Source organism: Xenopus tropicalis, chromosome 5, assembly GCF_000004195.4.
Source record: "Xenopus tropicalis strain Nigerian chromosome 5, UCB_Xtro_10.0, whole genome shotgun sequence".
Lineage (NCBI taxonomy): Eukaryota > Metazoa > Chordata > Amphibia > Anura > Pipidae > Xenopus > Xenopus tropicalis.
The window spans coordinates 64,688,918-64,707,768 of NC_030681.2; the positions used below are offsets into that span (position 1 = coordinate 64,688,918).

General features: G+C 38.4%; 1 protein-coding gene across 1 annotated transcript in view; it reads left to right on the plus strand.

Annotated features, from left to right (window-relative positions):
* The window catches only part of fuca2 (alpha-L-fucosidase 2), a 41,761-nt gene extending 23,782 nt beyond the window's left edge, over window positions 1–17,979 (plus strand). Inside the window, exons 2-7 of the mRNA NM_001011291.1 lie at window positions 715–902; window positions 3,410–3,749; window positions 4,754–4,964; window positions 8,964–9,154; window positions 14,607–14,715; window positions 17,589–17,979. Coding sequence (NP_001011291.1) covers window positions 715–902; window positions 3,410–3,749; window positions 4,754–4,964; window positions 8,964–9,154; window positions 14,607–14,715; window positions 17,589–17,753 — 1,204 coding nt within the window. The 3' untranslated portion in view covers window positions 17,754–17,979. The remainder of the gene's footprint in view (window positions 1–714; window positions 903–3,409; window positions 3,750–4,753; window positions 4,965–8,963; window positions 9,155–14,606; window positions 14,716–17,588) is intronic.
* Window positions 17,980–18,851: the final 872 nt, after the last annotated feature.

Below are 18,851 nucleotides of genomic sequence, written 5' to 3' on the forward strand. Positions count from 1 at the left end.
ACTCGTTGCAAGTTATCGCAAATGCTTGATTGCAGTTATTGCTGCTAAGGGTGGCCCAACCAGTTATTAGGTTCAGGGGGCAATTACTTTTTCACACAGGGCCATGTAGGTTTGGATTTTTTTTCTCCCTAAATAATAAAAACCCTCATTTACAAACTGCATTTTGTGTTTACTTGTGTTATCTTTGACTAATAGTTAAATGTGTTTGATGATCAGAAACATTTTGTGTGAAAAACATGCAAAAGAATAAGAAATCAGGAAGGGGGCAAATAGTTTTTCACACCACTGTAACAGATACACTCAGTAGAATACAATGGCAATCTACAACAACTTATCTGTCTTCTGCTATGTAACCGGTGCCATTTAGCCCTATTTCAATTTGAATAGCTACCCCCATGGCTACACAGCAGCTTGTTTATATAAACTATAGTAGGGATTTAAAGTAAACACACAACTTTTACCAGTGCAGGGCAATAGAACATAATATATTAATCATTTTTATACTCTTTCATTTTTTGGTGTTACTGTATCTTTAAAAATAGAAGAGTCAGAGATAACATATTCTGAGGAGTCAGAGTTGAAGGATTTATGTACCAACTCCACAGCCCTGGTGAAAAGATATTGTTTGAACAATGTAACTGCATCTTAATGCCAGTCCGTAAGCCATGATAGGTAGCGTTGCATTAATCACCTCATAATTATCTTTTATTGAAGGTGGTATTGGCAAGGAAGCAAGGTAGCATCATATGTTAATTTTATGAAAAAGAATTACCCCCCTGACTTTCGGTATGAAGATTTTGGGCCACAGTTTACAGCAGAGTTCTATAATCCATTGCAATGGGCAATCACCCTGGAGGAATCTGGGGCCAAGTATGTTGTCCTAACCTCAAAGCATCATGAAGGTAAGTTATGGTCAGTAAGAGCTTTGAACTTTTGCCTTTAATGTAAATTAACACTTCAGATGTGTGTATTAAAGTAGAGTGTATTCCTTAACTCCCTGTTAACCATATATAACACACCACAAGCAGGCAATAATATTTTTACACTACTGGGGATATTTCATTGCTCTGTTTGTTTCTCACTCCAAAAGTCAAATATGAGTTCACTGTATCATTGTAGTTGGTGAGTGGTATTTTATTTTACCTTGTCAGAGCTGTATGGCAACTCCAACTCATTTCTAAAAATGAAAAAAAAAAAACATTAATTATTAAAAGATTAACACATTAAATCCCATTGGATTTGAAGTTAATTAGACTCCTGTTTGCCTGGAGTGAAGAGAACTGTGCAATGATTACATTACATTACCATTTATTTATAAAGCGCCAACATATTCCGCAGCGCTGTACAATAAGTGGGTTACATACATTGGACATACAGAGTAACATATAAAGCAATCAGTAACCGATACAAGAGGTGAAGAGTGCCCTGCCCAAAAGAGCTTACAATCTACAAATAAGTCCTGTATGGCCAGCTCATTTAAAGGAAGAAATATGCAGAAAAAGAAAATGGATGAAAAAAAATTGTTTTCTTACAAGTGTCATATTACATGGTCATTTTTCATTTGAGCATAGTGTGTGTTTACAAGTGAACAATGTACAGAAGTAAGCAAAGAGCAGTAATAGTAAAAAACACCATACTGCTACCAGTTAACCTACACACTTGTGGTGTTAATGGTACTGCTTTTGGATGTAATTGTGTGACCCCTTGTTCCATTAGTGTATACTTCAAAAACACCCACTCTTTAACTTTATGTATTCCATGAGTTATATGGTTCACTCATGGATTACTTTCTATCCCAGTGTGTTTACATCTACAGTCTAAATATATTTAGCAAAGGAGTTTGCTTAAGGAATTTGTTCCCAGAATCCCTTTGGTCTATTTGAATACTTATGAGGCGGTCTCCTCAACCCGTTTGACTTGTTCACAAGTAACAGGAGTTGCTTTACTATTGATCACTAACCTAACATTACAATACTTCATAAGCAATGTGGTCTCACTGACAAAATAATACAATTATATAATTATATGCCTAACCGCAGCTAAAATGTGGAATGGGCATAACTAAATAAGTAGATAGCAGCCATTCTTTGGTTGATAATAGTATCTATACTAGTTAACACTTTGCCAGGCTCTTGCCATCATTTAACCTTAGATACCACTCCATACCCTGCATCTATAATACCCTTTCATATCACCCAATCCCTGTAGAGTATAATTGTTCTGATACACCAGTGTTTGGTAAATATGTGCCAAATTTGATTTCATATCCTGCTGGGAATTATTAATAAGACAAAGACATACTCTTCATGTGTTATGCCCTTGGTTTTCAGTATCTGCTATACAATCCTGCTTTTACCGGTAATTTTAACATATTTACATATATCATGTAAATAAGTGTTTTTCCCTTTTTCTCTCTTTTTTTACTCAGCCACTTCAATAAAAGTTATGTTTTATTTGGGATTAGATTTCAGATGCGAAGGAAGGGGAGGTGCCAATATTTGGTCATACTTATCTCTTATCATCTGATTTGATTTGTGTACTTCTGACCATGCACACCTTCCTTTGCCTCTCTCAGTAATGGTAGTGCTCCCCCTATGCTCATTGTGTTTATTCTAACACAATTATATACTAAATTTAAGATGGAAGCTGCTTGTGTATCCTTATTTATTCGTTGTCTCAAAGGCATTGAATATGCCCATTATTATGTATCCACCACTTTTATGGTGGCTTGCCAATCCATTGATCCATGGATATCGAAGTGCTTTGGATAATGGGTGGTTTAGGGATTGGCAAGCTGGAAAGCTTATTTACTGATACACCATGTTTTCCAACATATGGTGCATTGCCACAGCTCTTCTTCATTACCTCCTTTTTTGATCATTTGTCCTGTCTACCGTAATGATTAGAACACAAGAAAGTGTATGGCCCCTTGTACATTATCTGTCTGTTTGGAGATTGGACATGTTTGGCACCTAAGCACCTAAGTCTAGTTTGGTTTTGACACTATCTACAACTGTCTGCTATCAGCTCAACTCTTTGCTCTTGTTTCTCACCTTCACATATTTATTTTGTCTTTGATGCTGCTGAATGAATCACAGTATGTATAAACACAAATACCTTGCCTCTTCAGATTTCTCTTTTGCCTCCGCATTAAGTCATCATCATGATTTTTTATTTCACCATTACCTAAGCAAGAGCTTCTCTCTCTTTAACTGACCCATATCTTTGAAGAGTAGCACTCCTGAACAACCATCAAACTCATGCTATACGCACATGTTCTTGGTGCAATATACCCCTCGATACCATAAATGAAAGTACATTTATCATTTGTATATAAGTAAACATAAGATCTTTTTATATATTTTGTCATAGCAAATGTGACATTTGATAACCTGTTTTTTGTTTCAAGGTTTCACATTGTGGGGATCCAAAGTTTCTTGGAACTGGAATTCTGTGGATGTGGGCCCCAAAAGGGACCTCATTGCTGAATTGGTTTTGGCCATTAGGAGTACCACTAATCTGCATTTTGGGCTATACCACTCTCTCTTTGAGTGGTTCAATCCCCTATTTCTTTCTGATAAAAATAGTTCTTTTGCAACTCGTCGGTTTGTAGACACCAAGACTTTGCCTGAGTTGTACGAACTTGTAACAAAATATCAGCCTGAAATCCTTTGGTCTGATGGAGATGGTGATGCCCCGTATACCTACTGGAACAGCACTGGCTTCCTAGCCTGGCTCTATAATGAAAGGTATGATTTTGTATTCTTATAGATTCTTAATCGTTATATCAGATGCTGTTTATGAGGGAGTCTCCATTATTCCTATAATAACATGAAATGTAAAGTATATAATTATAATGAAAATGGATGCACAGCAGGTTTCAGTGCTGATTTCTGCAGCTTTATTTAGGTCCTTTAAAGGACATGTAAACCACCCCCCCAACACACACACAGAAATGTAATCAGTGAACAGCCTCTTTGAAATTTTAAATACTTGCCAATCTGGTTGTTCAATGGTCAAAAATGCAGCATCCCCCTAATCACTTAGGATTCCTTCTCCTCCTTTAACCCACTCAGCAACCCTCTGTCAGGAATTTCCTTTGGCTGTTGGCTACTGAGCATGCTCAGTTCTTCTCAGTTTAGATTACTAAACATGCCCTCCAGTCTAGCAGCAATTGAAGACATGGGATTGTTGGTTCCCATAGAAACTCTGCTTTAGCTGTCTGCTCCTATTTTTTTCTCTTAACCTCCTCTCCTAAACTCAGCTTAACCATTACAGTGCACAGTCAAAGCAGAATACTTTGGCTATAGCAGAATAATGCCTCTTTCAGAAGCTGTTCCATCTTAACAACATCAAGGTGTTGTCTACTGCGTAAAATCACACTGTTGATTTGCAGTGCTATGGTAAAAATCTCTGTTTGCTGATGAGAAATAGGACTGAAAAATTCTTAAACTCTTTTTAACATTTATTTGCAGGAACCTCTGAACAAAGCATTTCTGTGAAACAAAATAATAATATTGTTGTTAATAACTTATAACAATAATAATAATTTGTCAAATGTTTCTATTTTGAGGGGAGAAATATATTTATTCAGAATTGGTAATAGAAGAAATTAAAGCAGAGAGAGGTGTAAATTGTATGAATTGTCTTTCAGTAAATATGAATCAAGCATGCAATAACAATTAGAAAGAATTGTCAGACTTTCATGTGTCTACACAATGTTTTGCTAATTTTGTAATGCAATTTTGAAAAGCCCTGTTCGCGATACAGTTGTGACAAATGATCGTTGGGGCAATGGCTGCATATGCAAGCATGGAGGCTACTACACATGTACTGATCGTTACAATCCTGGGCACCTGCTAAAACATAAATGGGAGAACTGCATGACAATTGATAGGTACTCTTGGGGATATCGGAGGAATGCTTTGATCTCAGAAATGCTAACTATTGAGGAGATTGTACAGGTAAGCATTTTGGTGCTTCTCTAGAAAAAGGTGCAGTAAGTAAAAAAAAAATATATATATAATACATTTAGTAGAACAACTTACTTCACTTTCATATGAGTGAGAGTAGAATGATACCAAAAGAGTGTAAGGCCTTATATGCGAGCGCAGCTGGAACATTTACTTACATATAAAATCCAAAGGGGAACTCAAAAAGTGCATTCAGTCACTTTTGACTTAAGTTGGATGAGATTTCGGATAGTATGACTGGGTGCAGTTCCATGCCTTTGCACCAGAGTTTTGCTATACTGCAAATTTAGTACATCAGCTGTGCACACTGCACACACTTTGCATAATGAATAAATGTAATATATTAAGATCCTACTGTGGGCAGAAACGTTGGATATACAGATGCAAAAATTAACTGAAAATTATGAGTTGCAATACCAATGGAAAATCTGGGCAACCACTGACTTTAGTGCAAAGGTATTTTTAGGGTATTTGACACCCATGGGTAGTTCAGATTCCAAAAGGCAAAAAATCAACCCATGTGCCATCTCCCAAAAGTATACAGTATAGGAGGCAATATTGGCAGTTTTGCCGTTTCCCCAGTCACTAAAATACACAAGGGTTTTTCTGCCAGCATGTGTTATTAGCCCCAGGCAGAGCAGTGGCAACAGTATAGAAACATGAAGGTGCTGTCAGAAGACACACAGAGCTATTAGTAGCAGCTACTTGTCACAGCTACTAAAATAGACAATGCTGATCATTTACTGATAATTTTCTCTATGCTTGTTTTAGCAGAGGCAATTCTCGGTATTGTGTATGGCAGGGGATTTTCTGGTGTTTAGTAGCCATGAAAAAGTAGCTGCTACTAGTAGCTCAGAAGCCTAGCTTCACCCTTAGACAGCTAAATCTTTTTCTTACATGTTCATTGTTCTGTTGATGGGCATCTAGGGATTTGACATCACTCCTACTTGCAATTAAGGAGTTAAGAGAGACTGAAGTTTATCACAGCACAATTCATAAGGTTGGGGCACTTTGGAAAGTAAGAAAGTAGCTAGCCTTGTGTCAATTTTTTTTTTAAATATGGATTTCAGTATAGGATGACTAACACTCCATACCAGAAAAATGGGAAATACAAAAGGGCCTGTAGTCAACTCCTACCTCTGCCAAAAAACCTGGGAAGTGCCTTAAAGATAAAGAGGTCACTTATGACCACAAAAAATGCAAGCTAACACAGAAGCAGGGACATTTTCACTTCCTCCCTCCTTCCTGTACCAGTTGATTTCTTCTACTAGACATTTCACAGATACTCAACTGGTCCCAACCCTTCCAGGTATCTGGAATGCTTAGCATGTCAGCTTTTACTGAACCAACAATGTAGACAGCCACTTATCCCCAGGGCTGTGGAGTCGGTACATATCCTTCGACTCTGACTACTCAGTTTATGGTACCTCCAACTCTGTTTTTAATATACTAATGTATTTTCCATGTTAAAGGAGAATTACACCCCCCCAGGTCGGAAAGCCCCTTAACTGGCCTGCATAGACCCCCCTCACCTCTCCCTTCTCGCATAGTGTATAACTTTAAAAATTGGCCCTATCAAAAAACCCAACCTAAAAAAGCAGAGCAGCGCAGCAGCGTACCTGGATGCCACCTTCCATTCATTCTGATATGCTTTGGGTCTCACCGCCGACACGGACCCGCTTGAGCATGCGCAGTTGAATCTGATTTCTGGCAAGCCCAAACTAAGCATGCTCAAGCAGGGTCCATGTTGGCAGTGAGACCCGAAGCATAATTTAGCTTGAGGAACCTGTGAAACCATCTGTAAGAAAATTAAAGCTGAAGTGGAACTGGACCCTGCAACATGACAATTACCCAAAACATACCAGTAAATCCACCAAGGACTGGCTGAAAACTAAGAAATGGAGAGTCCCAGAGTGGCAAAAGCCCAGATCTTAATCTCATTAAGATACTGTGGGGTAAATTGAAACAGGCTGTACATGCAAGAATCCCCTCATACATCTCACAGCTGAAAGAATTCTGCATTGAGGAGTGGGGCAAAAATCTTTTGAGTAAATCAAGGTTAAGTTTAGTTGTTTACCTGCAATTAAATCCATATTTAAATAAAAACAAGATTAGACGTCGTAATAAAGAACTAAATATTTAATGGGGTGTTCTGATTTTTTCACATGACGGTAAACCCTCCATTCACCAGCATCATCACATTTTCTCAAAACTAGGGATGCACCGAACCCAGTTTTTCAGGTTTGGCCGAACCCCTGAATCTATGGGATTTGGCCGAATATGGAACCGAATCCTAATTAGCATATGCTAATTAGGACTTGGAAGGGTTAAATGTTGCCACATGCAAAGTGGTAAAAAAATTATTTTCACTTCCATGTTTATGCGGCGACATTAACCCTTCCAGATAGGTCCGGCCAGTACCGTGGATTCAGCCGAATCCGAACCCTGCTGAAAAAGGACAAATCCTGGCCGAATACCAAACCGAATCCTGGATTCGGTGCATCCCTACTCAAAACATGTCGCAGCTTTCACCCAGCAACCATTTTCTAAGTCTTTACTGACAATTACATCTGCAGACAGCACATTGTTGCAAAATTTATGCAATAAAGAATCCAGGCTTACACAGGCAGAACCTAACTTTAATAAAAATTCCTGCTTGGACTGAGCACTGTCATGGTTAAGCTGAGCTCAGGAGAGGAGGTTAGGAGTAAAAAACATTTCTCCAGCAGAGTGCACAGCTAGAGCAGAGTTTCTATGGAAACCAACAGTGCCATCTTTTCATTGGCTGCTAGACTGGAGGGTGTGTTTGGTGTCCTGAGTTAAGAAGAACCGAGCATACTCATTTAGCCAAGAGCCAAGTCAATTTCTAAGGGAGGGGGCCAAGTGGGTTAGAGGAGAAGGAGGAATCCTAAGTGAGTAAGGGGATTCTGCAGCCTTACTATTAACAGCCAAAGTGGGAGGTATTTAAAGATTTCAAAGAGGCTGTTCACTGATTAATATTTTTTTAGTGGGGGTTTACATGTCCTTTAAGAGGCTTAGTTCAGAACATGGTACTTTCCAACACCATCATTCCAGTCCCTCTTAAATATCAACAAAAACATTTCTGTTTAAACCTATTCCTTGTCCCAAAAAAGGCTGGATCAATTCTGCTAGTATTAGATCTCAAGCACCTAAATAAGATTCTCCAGCAATGCCATGACTACAAGGTAGGACTTCCATTTCATGTATGGGTTCCTTCCAATCCCAGTGATTTACCCAGTACTGCAGATACTTAAACAGTTTTAGACAATGGCCATCATGATGACTCTGGCCCAGACTTTTTTTTTTTCAAATCCAGGGATATATAATAATTCAACTAATATATCATCCAGACTATGCACAAAACAGCAATTATTAGCATGCCTGTAAGGGCTCACTGTTAAACTGTCAGTCGTGTGCACGGGTGCTTTGGGTTTTGTGCCAGGATTTGTTACAAGGGCCAGAGCGTTTAACATACAGTGCACTCTTCTTGGCACCAACCTGTTACTGATCTTATGCTGGTTTTCCTGTGCGTGTGTGTGTGTATGTATCTCTTTGATTTCAGGTGCAAGCTAGAGGAAAAAACAAAGGAGAAAAAAAAGTGAATTTATTGCTACCTATGTTGGCCAGTTCCAGGATAGTACAAACAATTACATGTGGCTTTACCAGACCTTTTTGGTGTACTTCCTTTGTGTAGAAGAAACTTTCATATTAAATTATCATGTGTCTAAAATTATTATGCATAACTATGTATAAATACAGATGTGATATGTGAGTTATATAAAGTCAGTGCTTTCCTTAACTTTTTTATACCAAAAAAGTTTTAAGAAATAAAATGTGTTTTTTAAGCAGCAATTCCATAATCTACTTATCTGCTAGTATCTGTCACGTAATCAGAAGATGCATCAGAAAACTGTGCATGACTGGTGCAATAATAATGCTATTTGTGGCCCTCTTGCTACTTCTTTGCAGGAGTTAGTAGAAACCGTTTCATGTGGGGGAAATTTGTTGTTGAATATTGGCCCAACTTCTGATGGTCGAATCCCTGTCATATTTGAACAACGTCTGAAGCAGATTGGGCAATGGCTTAAACTTAATGGAGAAGCTATTTACAGCACAAAGCCTTGGAGAGCACAGAATGACACTGTCACTGCTGGAGTTTGGTAAGTTTGGTGGATATTAGTTACCGTATATACTCAAGTATAAGCCGAGTTTTTCAGCACAAAAAATGTGCTCAAAAAGTAACCCTCGGCTTATACTCAAGTATACCTCCTACCTAACTCCCTCCGCTTGTGTCCGCCCTGACGACTCTTGCCAAATTGAGCGCGCTTGCACCCTGCCTAGACGGGCGTGCGTGCGTCCAGACGTCAATGCGCGTAAGCGTGCACGGATGCACGTGGCGCCTTGCAGGAGGGACCCATCACCGTGCCTTGCTGGAAGGACCCATTGCCAAATCCTGTATCGGCGTGCAAGGAAACACCTGGTCGCACAACGCGCCTTGCATCCTCTGATCCTGCTCCCAAGGCAAGCCTTAATATCACACGTGCCCCCCAGTCCTCTTCAGCTTGCTAGTTCTCCTTGGGCCCGAATCGATTCTTTCTAACACCTGATGCACTGACAGTATAGGACGTACTAGTGCGACTGCTTTTTGCTGCTGATTTGTGTGCCACACAAGACCGCGCTGTTCAGTAAACACAAATCATCAGCAAGAAGGAGTCACGCTGGTGCGACCTATATTCCTACTGCATCTGGTATTAGAAGTGATCAACAAAAATAAATAAAAATCAGTGGTTGGAGGGTAGACAAGAAGAGACAATGCTGTTGCGCCCCTATGTACAGTGCCCTAGGCAGTTCTGCCTACCCCTAGTTCCCCTGCAGGCCATATAATGCTGATAAATCTGACAGGTGACAAGAGAAGGTCCAGACATAACATTATTAGCAATGAATTTTAGCTGATAAGGGAAAATTAATCATAGTTCACAAACTGCCCATCTTCAGGAACAAAATTAAAAAATTAATTTTATATTAAGTCCAGCATCAAGAATTATTTTGCCCTTGTAACTACTATTGTAGTACTGTGGTGGGACTTGTACACTGGGGTCCAAGTACTTGATAATTAGTATGGCAGCTTCCTTAGCGTTCCTAAACTTGCTTTTGTCTGCTGCTGTAGCATTTTTCTTTCCCTAAAGTTATCTATTTATTTATCTGTTATTTATTTGAATATTGAAACTTGGCAGTAGTGGTTGCATTTCCCACCCTAGGCTTATACATATAGTCAATAAGTTTTTCCAGTTTTCTTAGGTAAAATTAGGTATCGGATCGGCTTATACTCGAGTATATACGGTACATCTGTAAAATGATGTGTTAGTATAAAAAGTGACAACTGATATTCGATTTTTCCCCACAGTCTTATGGGTGGTCAATAAACCATTATTTAAAAAAAAAAATTTTTGCTTAATATCTGTTTCTTTAGAACAGGGGGTCCCCAGCCTTTCTTACTTGTGAGTAAAAAAAGACTTGGAGAGCAACAATAGCATCATTAAAGGTTTATGGAGGTGCCAAATAAGGGCTAAGATTGGCTGTTGGGTAGCCTCTATGCCACTATTTGTTAGTAAAGCTTGTTTTTATTCCACCAAAACTTGCCACCAAGTCGGGAATTCAAAAATAACTACCAGGTTTGGGGGCACTGAGAGCAACATCCAAGGGGTTGGTGAGCAACATGTTGCCCCTGAGCCACTGGTTGGGGATCACTGTTTTAGAACAAAGCTTGCATCATGTTACAGAAGCACCTCTTACTTTTTGAAGATGAAAATATTATTTAGCCATTTTAGTTTCAATAAACTTTATGGTAGCTAAGACGTGCTTGTAAATACTACAGACAGTACTGGTCCTTAATAAAAATGAATCTCCCAAACTAATTGTTTGGCTATAATGCTCTGGCTGATCTAAGTGATAGGAGGCATTACAAAATGTTAGATTCTAAATACAGGTATTAGAATAAACCTAGCCAAAGCTTGTTCCTCAGTCAAACTTATTGGCAAGCTTTAAGGTTGTGGTTAAACTCTCCCTGTTGTATGTAGACATCATATAGGATAATGGAGGACACCTGACAAGGCAGGGCTTTTCTGCAAATTAGTGTTTATTATTGTGTTCCACTACGTTTCGGGCAAATCCCTTTTTCAAGTGAACAACATAACATCTGAACAAAAAACATTTAAGTGGTTCTAAGACCCAAGTCCAACCTCCCCCTTAGCACCATTGGTTCTAAGCAGTCCAAGGGAGGGGTTACTGCTCCAGATCACTCAGGAGCCTAACCCCAAAAAACTTTTTTTATACATGGCCCAGGAACTACCAAACAATTGGTCTTGCACCATAGTGTAGCTTTAAAAGATTCCAGGTACAAGCACAATACAAATACTGCCCATCTTAACTGATACCTATTTTCTACTTGGATATCTTACCACATGCTGACTGAGTCTCACTAGGGCAGTTTATTTATATCTGTATAGGAACAGAGGTTACCATTAGTAGTGTGTAGTTTACAGAAAACATTTTACACTCCATGCATCATTTAAACCGTTGGGCGCTAGACTGTTCAGTTTTTTTATCCATACTGCCTCCTTTTGCAAGAGTAGTTTTGTTATATTCCCCCTCTAGCACCATCCAACGCAGTTGCGATTGGTTATGTTTTAACTGGTGGAAATGTCTGGACACTGCTGTATTGCTGGTGGAACCTTCTTTAAAATTTCTGATGTCCCCCTTATGTTCCTTTATCCTGGTCTTGACAGGTCTATTAGTTTGGCCAACATACACCTTGCCACAGGGGCATTTAATCATATAGATCACACTCTTTATTTCACGTGTTGAAAAATGTTTTAATTTTATAGGGTAACCTTTTGTTGGATGGGTAACCATCACCATTAATTACCCCAGAGCAGCATACACAATTAAGACATGGTGCTTTGGACTTTGGAGTACCAAGGAATAACTGCTTTCTGTCTTTCCTTTTTTATTCACTTGGGCATAGTATGTCCCCCGTTTAAACATTGGGGGGGTTCCCTTTAGTAGTTACAATACTTCTTATCCCCCTGCAATTTTGGCCAGTACTGCTTAACCTAAGTTTCCAGTTTCTTACCAACTTCACAGTATTTGCTCACAAAAATGGGTTGCAGAATAGTTCTACATATTTTTGTTTTTTCTAGTAGGGTGTCCCTTGGAGTTTTTTGCGCCTCCTCTGCTACTTGTATCAGTTTATGCTTACTGTAACCTTTTTCTTTGAAATGACCTATCAGCTCCTTAGCTGCTGTCTTATATTTTTCATCTTCGGATGTTATTCTGCTGGCCCACATAAATTGACCCTTAGGAATGGCATTCTGGGGTTATGGAAGCTCTTTACGGTTAACAGGTTGTTCCTGTCTGTTGGTTTTCTAAACAGGCCTGTGGAAATCTGACCATTCTCAATAGTCAGTAGCACATCAAGGAAGTTTAGCTTAGTCCTCCCAATTTCATAGGTAAACTTTATAGTGGGGTGCTTTAAATTTGCTTCCCTTACCATTTCTTGGAATTGCTCATTTGTTCCATCCCAAATTACTTGCACATCATCCACATAGCGCAGATATGATTTTATAAAACCATTGAATTGATGTTCCATGAAATATTTCTGCTCAAGGGTATGTACAAAGATGCTAGCAAATGAAGGTGCTACCGAAAAACCCATTAACATCCCTTGCTTTTGACAGAAATACTTTCCATTAAACCTGAAATAGTTTTTACCCAACTTAAGGCTAAGGCAGTCAATTAGAAAGTAGACCATCTGGTGGGAAATATTTGTCTTCTACATACATAATCCCCTCCTCTTGTGGTATAGATGTGTAGAGAATACATTTTTCATTAAAATAAACCTAGCCAAAGCTTGTTCTTCAGTCAAACTTATTGGCAAGCTTTGAGGTTGTGGTTAGGCACTCCCTGTTGTATCATTTGGTAGGCAGAGGCATGATATGAATTAACCTCCCCCTGTTTTAGCAAAAGGCAGAAATAGATTAGGTCCATACTCGAATAGTGATCTGACAAAACAGCCTGTGGTGTTTGTACAGATTGACCGTTTTCTCTAAACACCCACTATGAAGGCCATGCAGTGACTGTCATGTTTTTTTCATATTATCCTGTGCAGAGGAAAAACACTTTTGCTCTCCTACTCTACTGTAGCGCAGTATATAGTCATTGCAGAGCATGATACCTTACATAGAATGACACCAGAGTAAACCTGGTTATTGCTGACAATAAGCTTAGTTCTAGCCTCTGTATGGTCTAGAATCTACAGGTTGTACATTCAGCCACTGCTCCAAAAGCAGGATCATTCATTAAATTTAATATAAATATTGAGGTCATAGATTGCATTTTAGTTAATGCAAATAGTAAAAGTATTACCGTATATACTCGAGTATAAGCCGATCCGAATATAAGCCGAGGTTCCTCATTTTACCTAAGAAAACTGGAAAAACTTATTGACTCGAGTATAAGCCTAGGGTGGTAAATGCAGCCACTACTGCTAAGTTTCAATAATCAAATAAATAATAAAAGGACACTCAGCGTGACCCCCTGTGAACTCTTCATAAATATATCATGCTGGCAGCTGCAGATTAGCACAGGTCACACAGTTAAATACACACAAAATCCAACTAGACCAAGGTTGGTGCCATAAGACTGCCAGCTTTACTTCTAAAAACATAGTTGTAGAGGTAATAGGGGATTCTATTTAGGATTACATTATAAAACAATATAATGATTACAGAGAGCCACCATAATTAATGAATGCTAACTTGTGAAAAAGAAAATCTAATTAGCTTTTATGAGCAGGTAATAGAAAAAAAGGTTTATGCCCTCTATTTGATACTATTCCACATCATAGACAGATGCATAAGGCTTGGGAAAAGGGTTGTACTTTGGTAGAAACTTGAGTGGCACAGAGCAGAGTTGTTATAATACCATAATACCACATGAATGAGTGTCAGGTCACAGCCTTTGCAGTCTGTCATAAATGACTCTATAGATGGTTTGCAAGGAGAAAAGCAGAAAAGAGAAATGGCAGATGAGGTTTAATCTGAATACATGTAAAGTTATGCAGGTTAGCCTGTAGTAACATCTGGGATAATTATAGTCTAAAAGCTGTTACTTTAAGCAAATCTGTTGTTCAAGATGATCTTGGAATAATAATAGATAACAAACTTAGCTGCAGCTCTGAGTGCCAGGTGCTAGGTTAGACCATATTATAAAGTGAACTTACCGTACCAAACGAGCTGGCTGTGCGCACCCCCATGGACGGACGCGCATATGTGCGAGCACGCGAATGTCCGTCGCACAGCCAGCTCTATGGAATCCATACACTCGAGTATAAGCCGAGGGTTAGTTTTTCAGCACATTTTTGGTGCTGAAAAACTCGGCTTATACTCAAGTATATACTATTATTGGCTCTCTATTATGCTTGGTATTTATCTCTTGATTCCTATACTACGATTACTTCATGCAATATAATTATTACTTGTAAAGTGTGCTTTTTGATATGTTGTAGTTATATTTTTTGGTTTAAAACCCACAATGATAACTTATTATCACCAGGTACACATGCAGACCCAAAGAAAAAGCACTGTATGCCATATTCCTGAGTTGGCCCTCTAAGTGGGAGTTAGTCCTTGGCGAGCCTAAAGCTATGACTGAAAAAACAGAGGTAAGATTACACTGACCTAATGTAAAAAATACAAAAATATATTGGGAGTGTGGAATGTTAATAACATTTGTTTCAGGTTAATTAGGTTATAGCATCCAAATGCGAAGCTCAATTTATGAAACTCGTGCAGAATGCATTTGTATGTTCCCCATTTAGGCAATGCTTACATTAAAATTAACTTAATATAATTTAGCCAATGACATTTTGAGGCAGTGGGCATTTTCTGTGATTGGTAATCTTTTATCTGCAATTTTTTTTTTTTTTGTAAATGTAATTGCAGTTGCAAGTAGCATCTGTTTATCCCTTTCTGTTTTCTGGTTATATAAAATATATGGCAGGTGTAAATTTACCTTTTTGTAGATAGAATCTGTTTTGGAATAGTGCAGGTTCCCCAATGGCCACTTCCCATCGATACATCCAAGCAACCACTTGTATTCTTGTTTAAAATGTCTTTATTGCACACTTCTTATTCCACACATTATTCCTTTTTTAGATACAAGAGTATATAAATGTGACAATAGGCTCTTGACTAACCTCTATGTAAAACCGACAGATCGGAATTTGTCAATGCATTTCAAGTCCTTTCAACCGCCACAATTAAAAAAAGCTCTACCGAAATCACAGTTGAGCAGAGGTTAAAAGAAATGTGTAACAAATTTAGAGTCAGGGGGTATCCAGATGACTTATTACAGAGTCAACTGAAGGATATTCAGACACAAGATAGGAAAAAAACAGACAAAAAAAGTGGAAAATCATGTTAGTTTTGTGTCTCGATATAATATGTTAAGTAAACATATTGCTCACATTTTGAGGAGACACTGGTCCTTGGTTAAAGGTAACCTTCCTTCCATTTATAAAGGAGTTTGAAAGGCCTCCAGTTATTGCTTGTAAAAAGGGAAAGAGTGTGGGCAGTCCCTCGGTAAAATCTGATATGGGAACAAATAATGTGCGTAAAGATAATGCAGAAAAGAAAAAAGGTACTTTTTCATTATAACTGTAATTGTTGCTCTAATGTGCAATTGGGGGAGTTTCTTTATCACCCCAGAAAAGGTAATGCGATATAGATTTGCGGAAAATACTCATGCAGCTCAACGAAAGCAGTGTATGTGAACAAATGCCCATGTGGGCTAGCATACGTCAGGCAGACGATGAGAATGGTCCGAAAAGGAATAAGAGTTCCTAAATACAGGTAAAAAAGATCAGTCATAGCGGGCCACTTTGTTGAGTGTGGACATAGATTGAACCAACTTAAATTTTAAATTGTTGAAAAAGTTGATTTGAAACAGAGAGGAGTCCTCTTGGATTAAATAAAGAATATGACTTGAGACCTATCTTTAGATAGATTCCCCCTCTGTGTTTTTTTTATCTATGTTTTCATGTTTTACGGGTTTTAAAATATGGATTTTTGTTATTCTGTGTTTTAAAGATGTGAATTTGATACTATTACTCTATTAAAGGGGACCTGTCATCCTAAGAAATAACTCTAAATTATTTTTTCTATTGTTAGTTGAGCAAAATAAACTTTACTTACTCTATATAAATAATATCAATCTTGTTTCTTTCCATCTTGGAATTACTCAATCACAGCAAGCAGGCAGGCACCATTTTGTGGACACTGTTATGAAGGCAAGCTTTGTATCATGCCAAAATCTTGTTTATGTGCCAGAATGGGGGACCAGATGCCCATACCCATGCACTGGCTACACAATTAGATGATGAGGAGGGAGGGGAAAAGTCACATGTGCAGTGACATCTACGTAGTGCTGAACGGAAAGCTAAAGTTATTGTCTGCCCAAACAATATATGATTGACAGCTGGGATTTTTAAATGCCTTTATAATGGGTTTGGATGTGTTAATAGAAAAATGAATTTGGGTTTCATGTTTAATTTGAAAAGGACTTTTATTATACAGCTTTTTATGTCTGGGTGACAGGTCCACTTTAAGACACATTGGAAGAAACTTTGTTTTTTGCTACACTATTGTATATAAAGTTGTATCCACTACGTGGTGTACAAGGGTATAAAAAGGAAAGTGTTTAATTGTTAGTTAGCATGATAAAAGGTCACACATGGCCTGAAACGTTGCTGTAATGCCCTAAGATGTGTGCAAGTGGTGCTGTTCCAGACTGCTCTTCCTTAATATTTACCTCCAGCTTTGTTAAAGTGATACTGACACCAAAAAATTTCTTTTAAAAATATGAACCTACTTCCAAACCTACCTATAGGTCCTGTTGACTGTTTTTTCCTAAAAGTCCTGTTTCTCTACATAAATCTTACTGAAGAGCCTGAACCTGACTGTCTGATAACCCGACTGTAGCTTCTCAATCTGTCAAAAGGACTGCGTCATAAACTGGGAGGATTCAGCTTGCCATTTGCTTCAAAGAGCTCCCACTCCCTCCTTCGGTCCTCGCATCGCATTGTGAAATAGATTGCTTCAAAGGGCTGTGCCCCCCCCTCTCTGAATTTAAATAGCCTGCCTCCCCCCCCCCCCCATTACACATAGACAACAGAGCTGAGCTTGTCACACACCGGCAGAAAGCAGAAGGGGCGTTGCAGGTTTGTGATTGGGCATATTTATTCACTTGGGAGGCATTTAAATTAAAACCTGGAAGAGGGGAACAAACATGGCTGCTCGGTGGGTCTGTAATTCGTGCTACCATAATTATGAAGCGAAAAAACTTTTCAGATTTAGTTTATGAGGAATTTAAAGCTGATACAAATTAAAACACATCAGCAGGTGTAAAAAAAAGATTAGATTATAAAAATCCAAAGAGATAATCCCATATCATATTGAATGAGTTTAAAACATTTCCTGATGTTATTTACAGTTAAATGAAGGCATAATTTTTAACTGATGGTTTCTTTCTTTACAGGTTCAGCTTTTCGGTTTTGAAAAAAAATTGAACTGGTCGTCATTAGGAGAACAGGGAATGGTGGTCCATTTGCCAGCACTCAGCTATTCACAGATGCCTGCTCCTTGGGGTTGGGTGCTTAAGATAGTTGGCTTAAATGAAGAAGTAAAGCAATATAAAGGTTGATGTTGGCTGACAGAAAAAGGTCTTTCTTATTTTGTACTGCAAACCATAAAAACCCTGTCATTCTGTCTTTTCCACATTGCTTCCCCCCACCCCCAAGTGTTGTCATGTTAATAAAAGAGTAAAAATCCCAAATAAATCTTATTAAATTTGTAACACAACAAAATATGTGAAAACACTGGTGGGTGTATGTGTATGGAATGGAAAATAAAACTACTGTATCTCTGTATTCTGGGGTGTTTGTCACATTTTGAGACACATAACTTTTTGTCATGGAACTTGTATGTTATAATACTCTCAGCCTACTTTACACAAAGTGTATTTAATACTTAAAGGATTCTGTCATGATTTTTATGGTGTAGTTTTTATTTCAAAATTACACTGTTTACACTGCAAATAATTCACTCTACCATTTAGATTTTTATTCTTGAGACAAAAAAATGTATTTTTTTAGCTGTTATATTGGTGTGTAGGCAGCCATCAGTGCAATGTGCCTGAGTCTGAGCTTTCAGAACACACACATTAGAACTTTTTACAAATAAGCTATTGTTTCTCCTTCTCAGTGTACTGTTAACAAGTGCCACAAGTAGCACAATAACTAAACTGGGTTTCTCGTGCTTGGGTGCTATTCTCAAGTCTACCACAAGTGAGCACCTTTAACAATGCAAACAATTTCTAAAATTGGTCTGATCTGCAATGCTGAAATCTTCTGCAACCTTCTAGAAACTGCTTTTTGGAAGGGTAAAGCTGAACAAACACACACCGATATTATTGTACGAAACAAGGTTTTGTACAATATACGGTGCATGTATGGTGGATTGACGAGGCAACCAATATCGCGTCTGTGCATATGTCTATATCTCCTTTACCGTACAAGCTTACTGGGGCTAATGGCACATAGGGAAGATTTTCCACAGTGTATTTTAGCTGGCAGAGAAATTACTGGAAGGCAGTACTGACTTGCTGAAATTCACAGCAGTACCAACAGTGCTATTAGCCCATGAAGGCATTATCAGTTCAGGCAGCTGAATCCTTTAGCAGAGCTGTCAAGGAGCCATCTTGTTACCTGCCCGTTGTTCTGCTGATTGGCTCCTGGGAGGG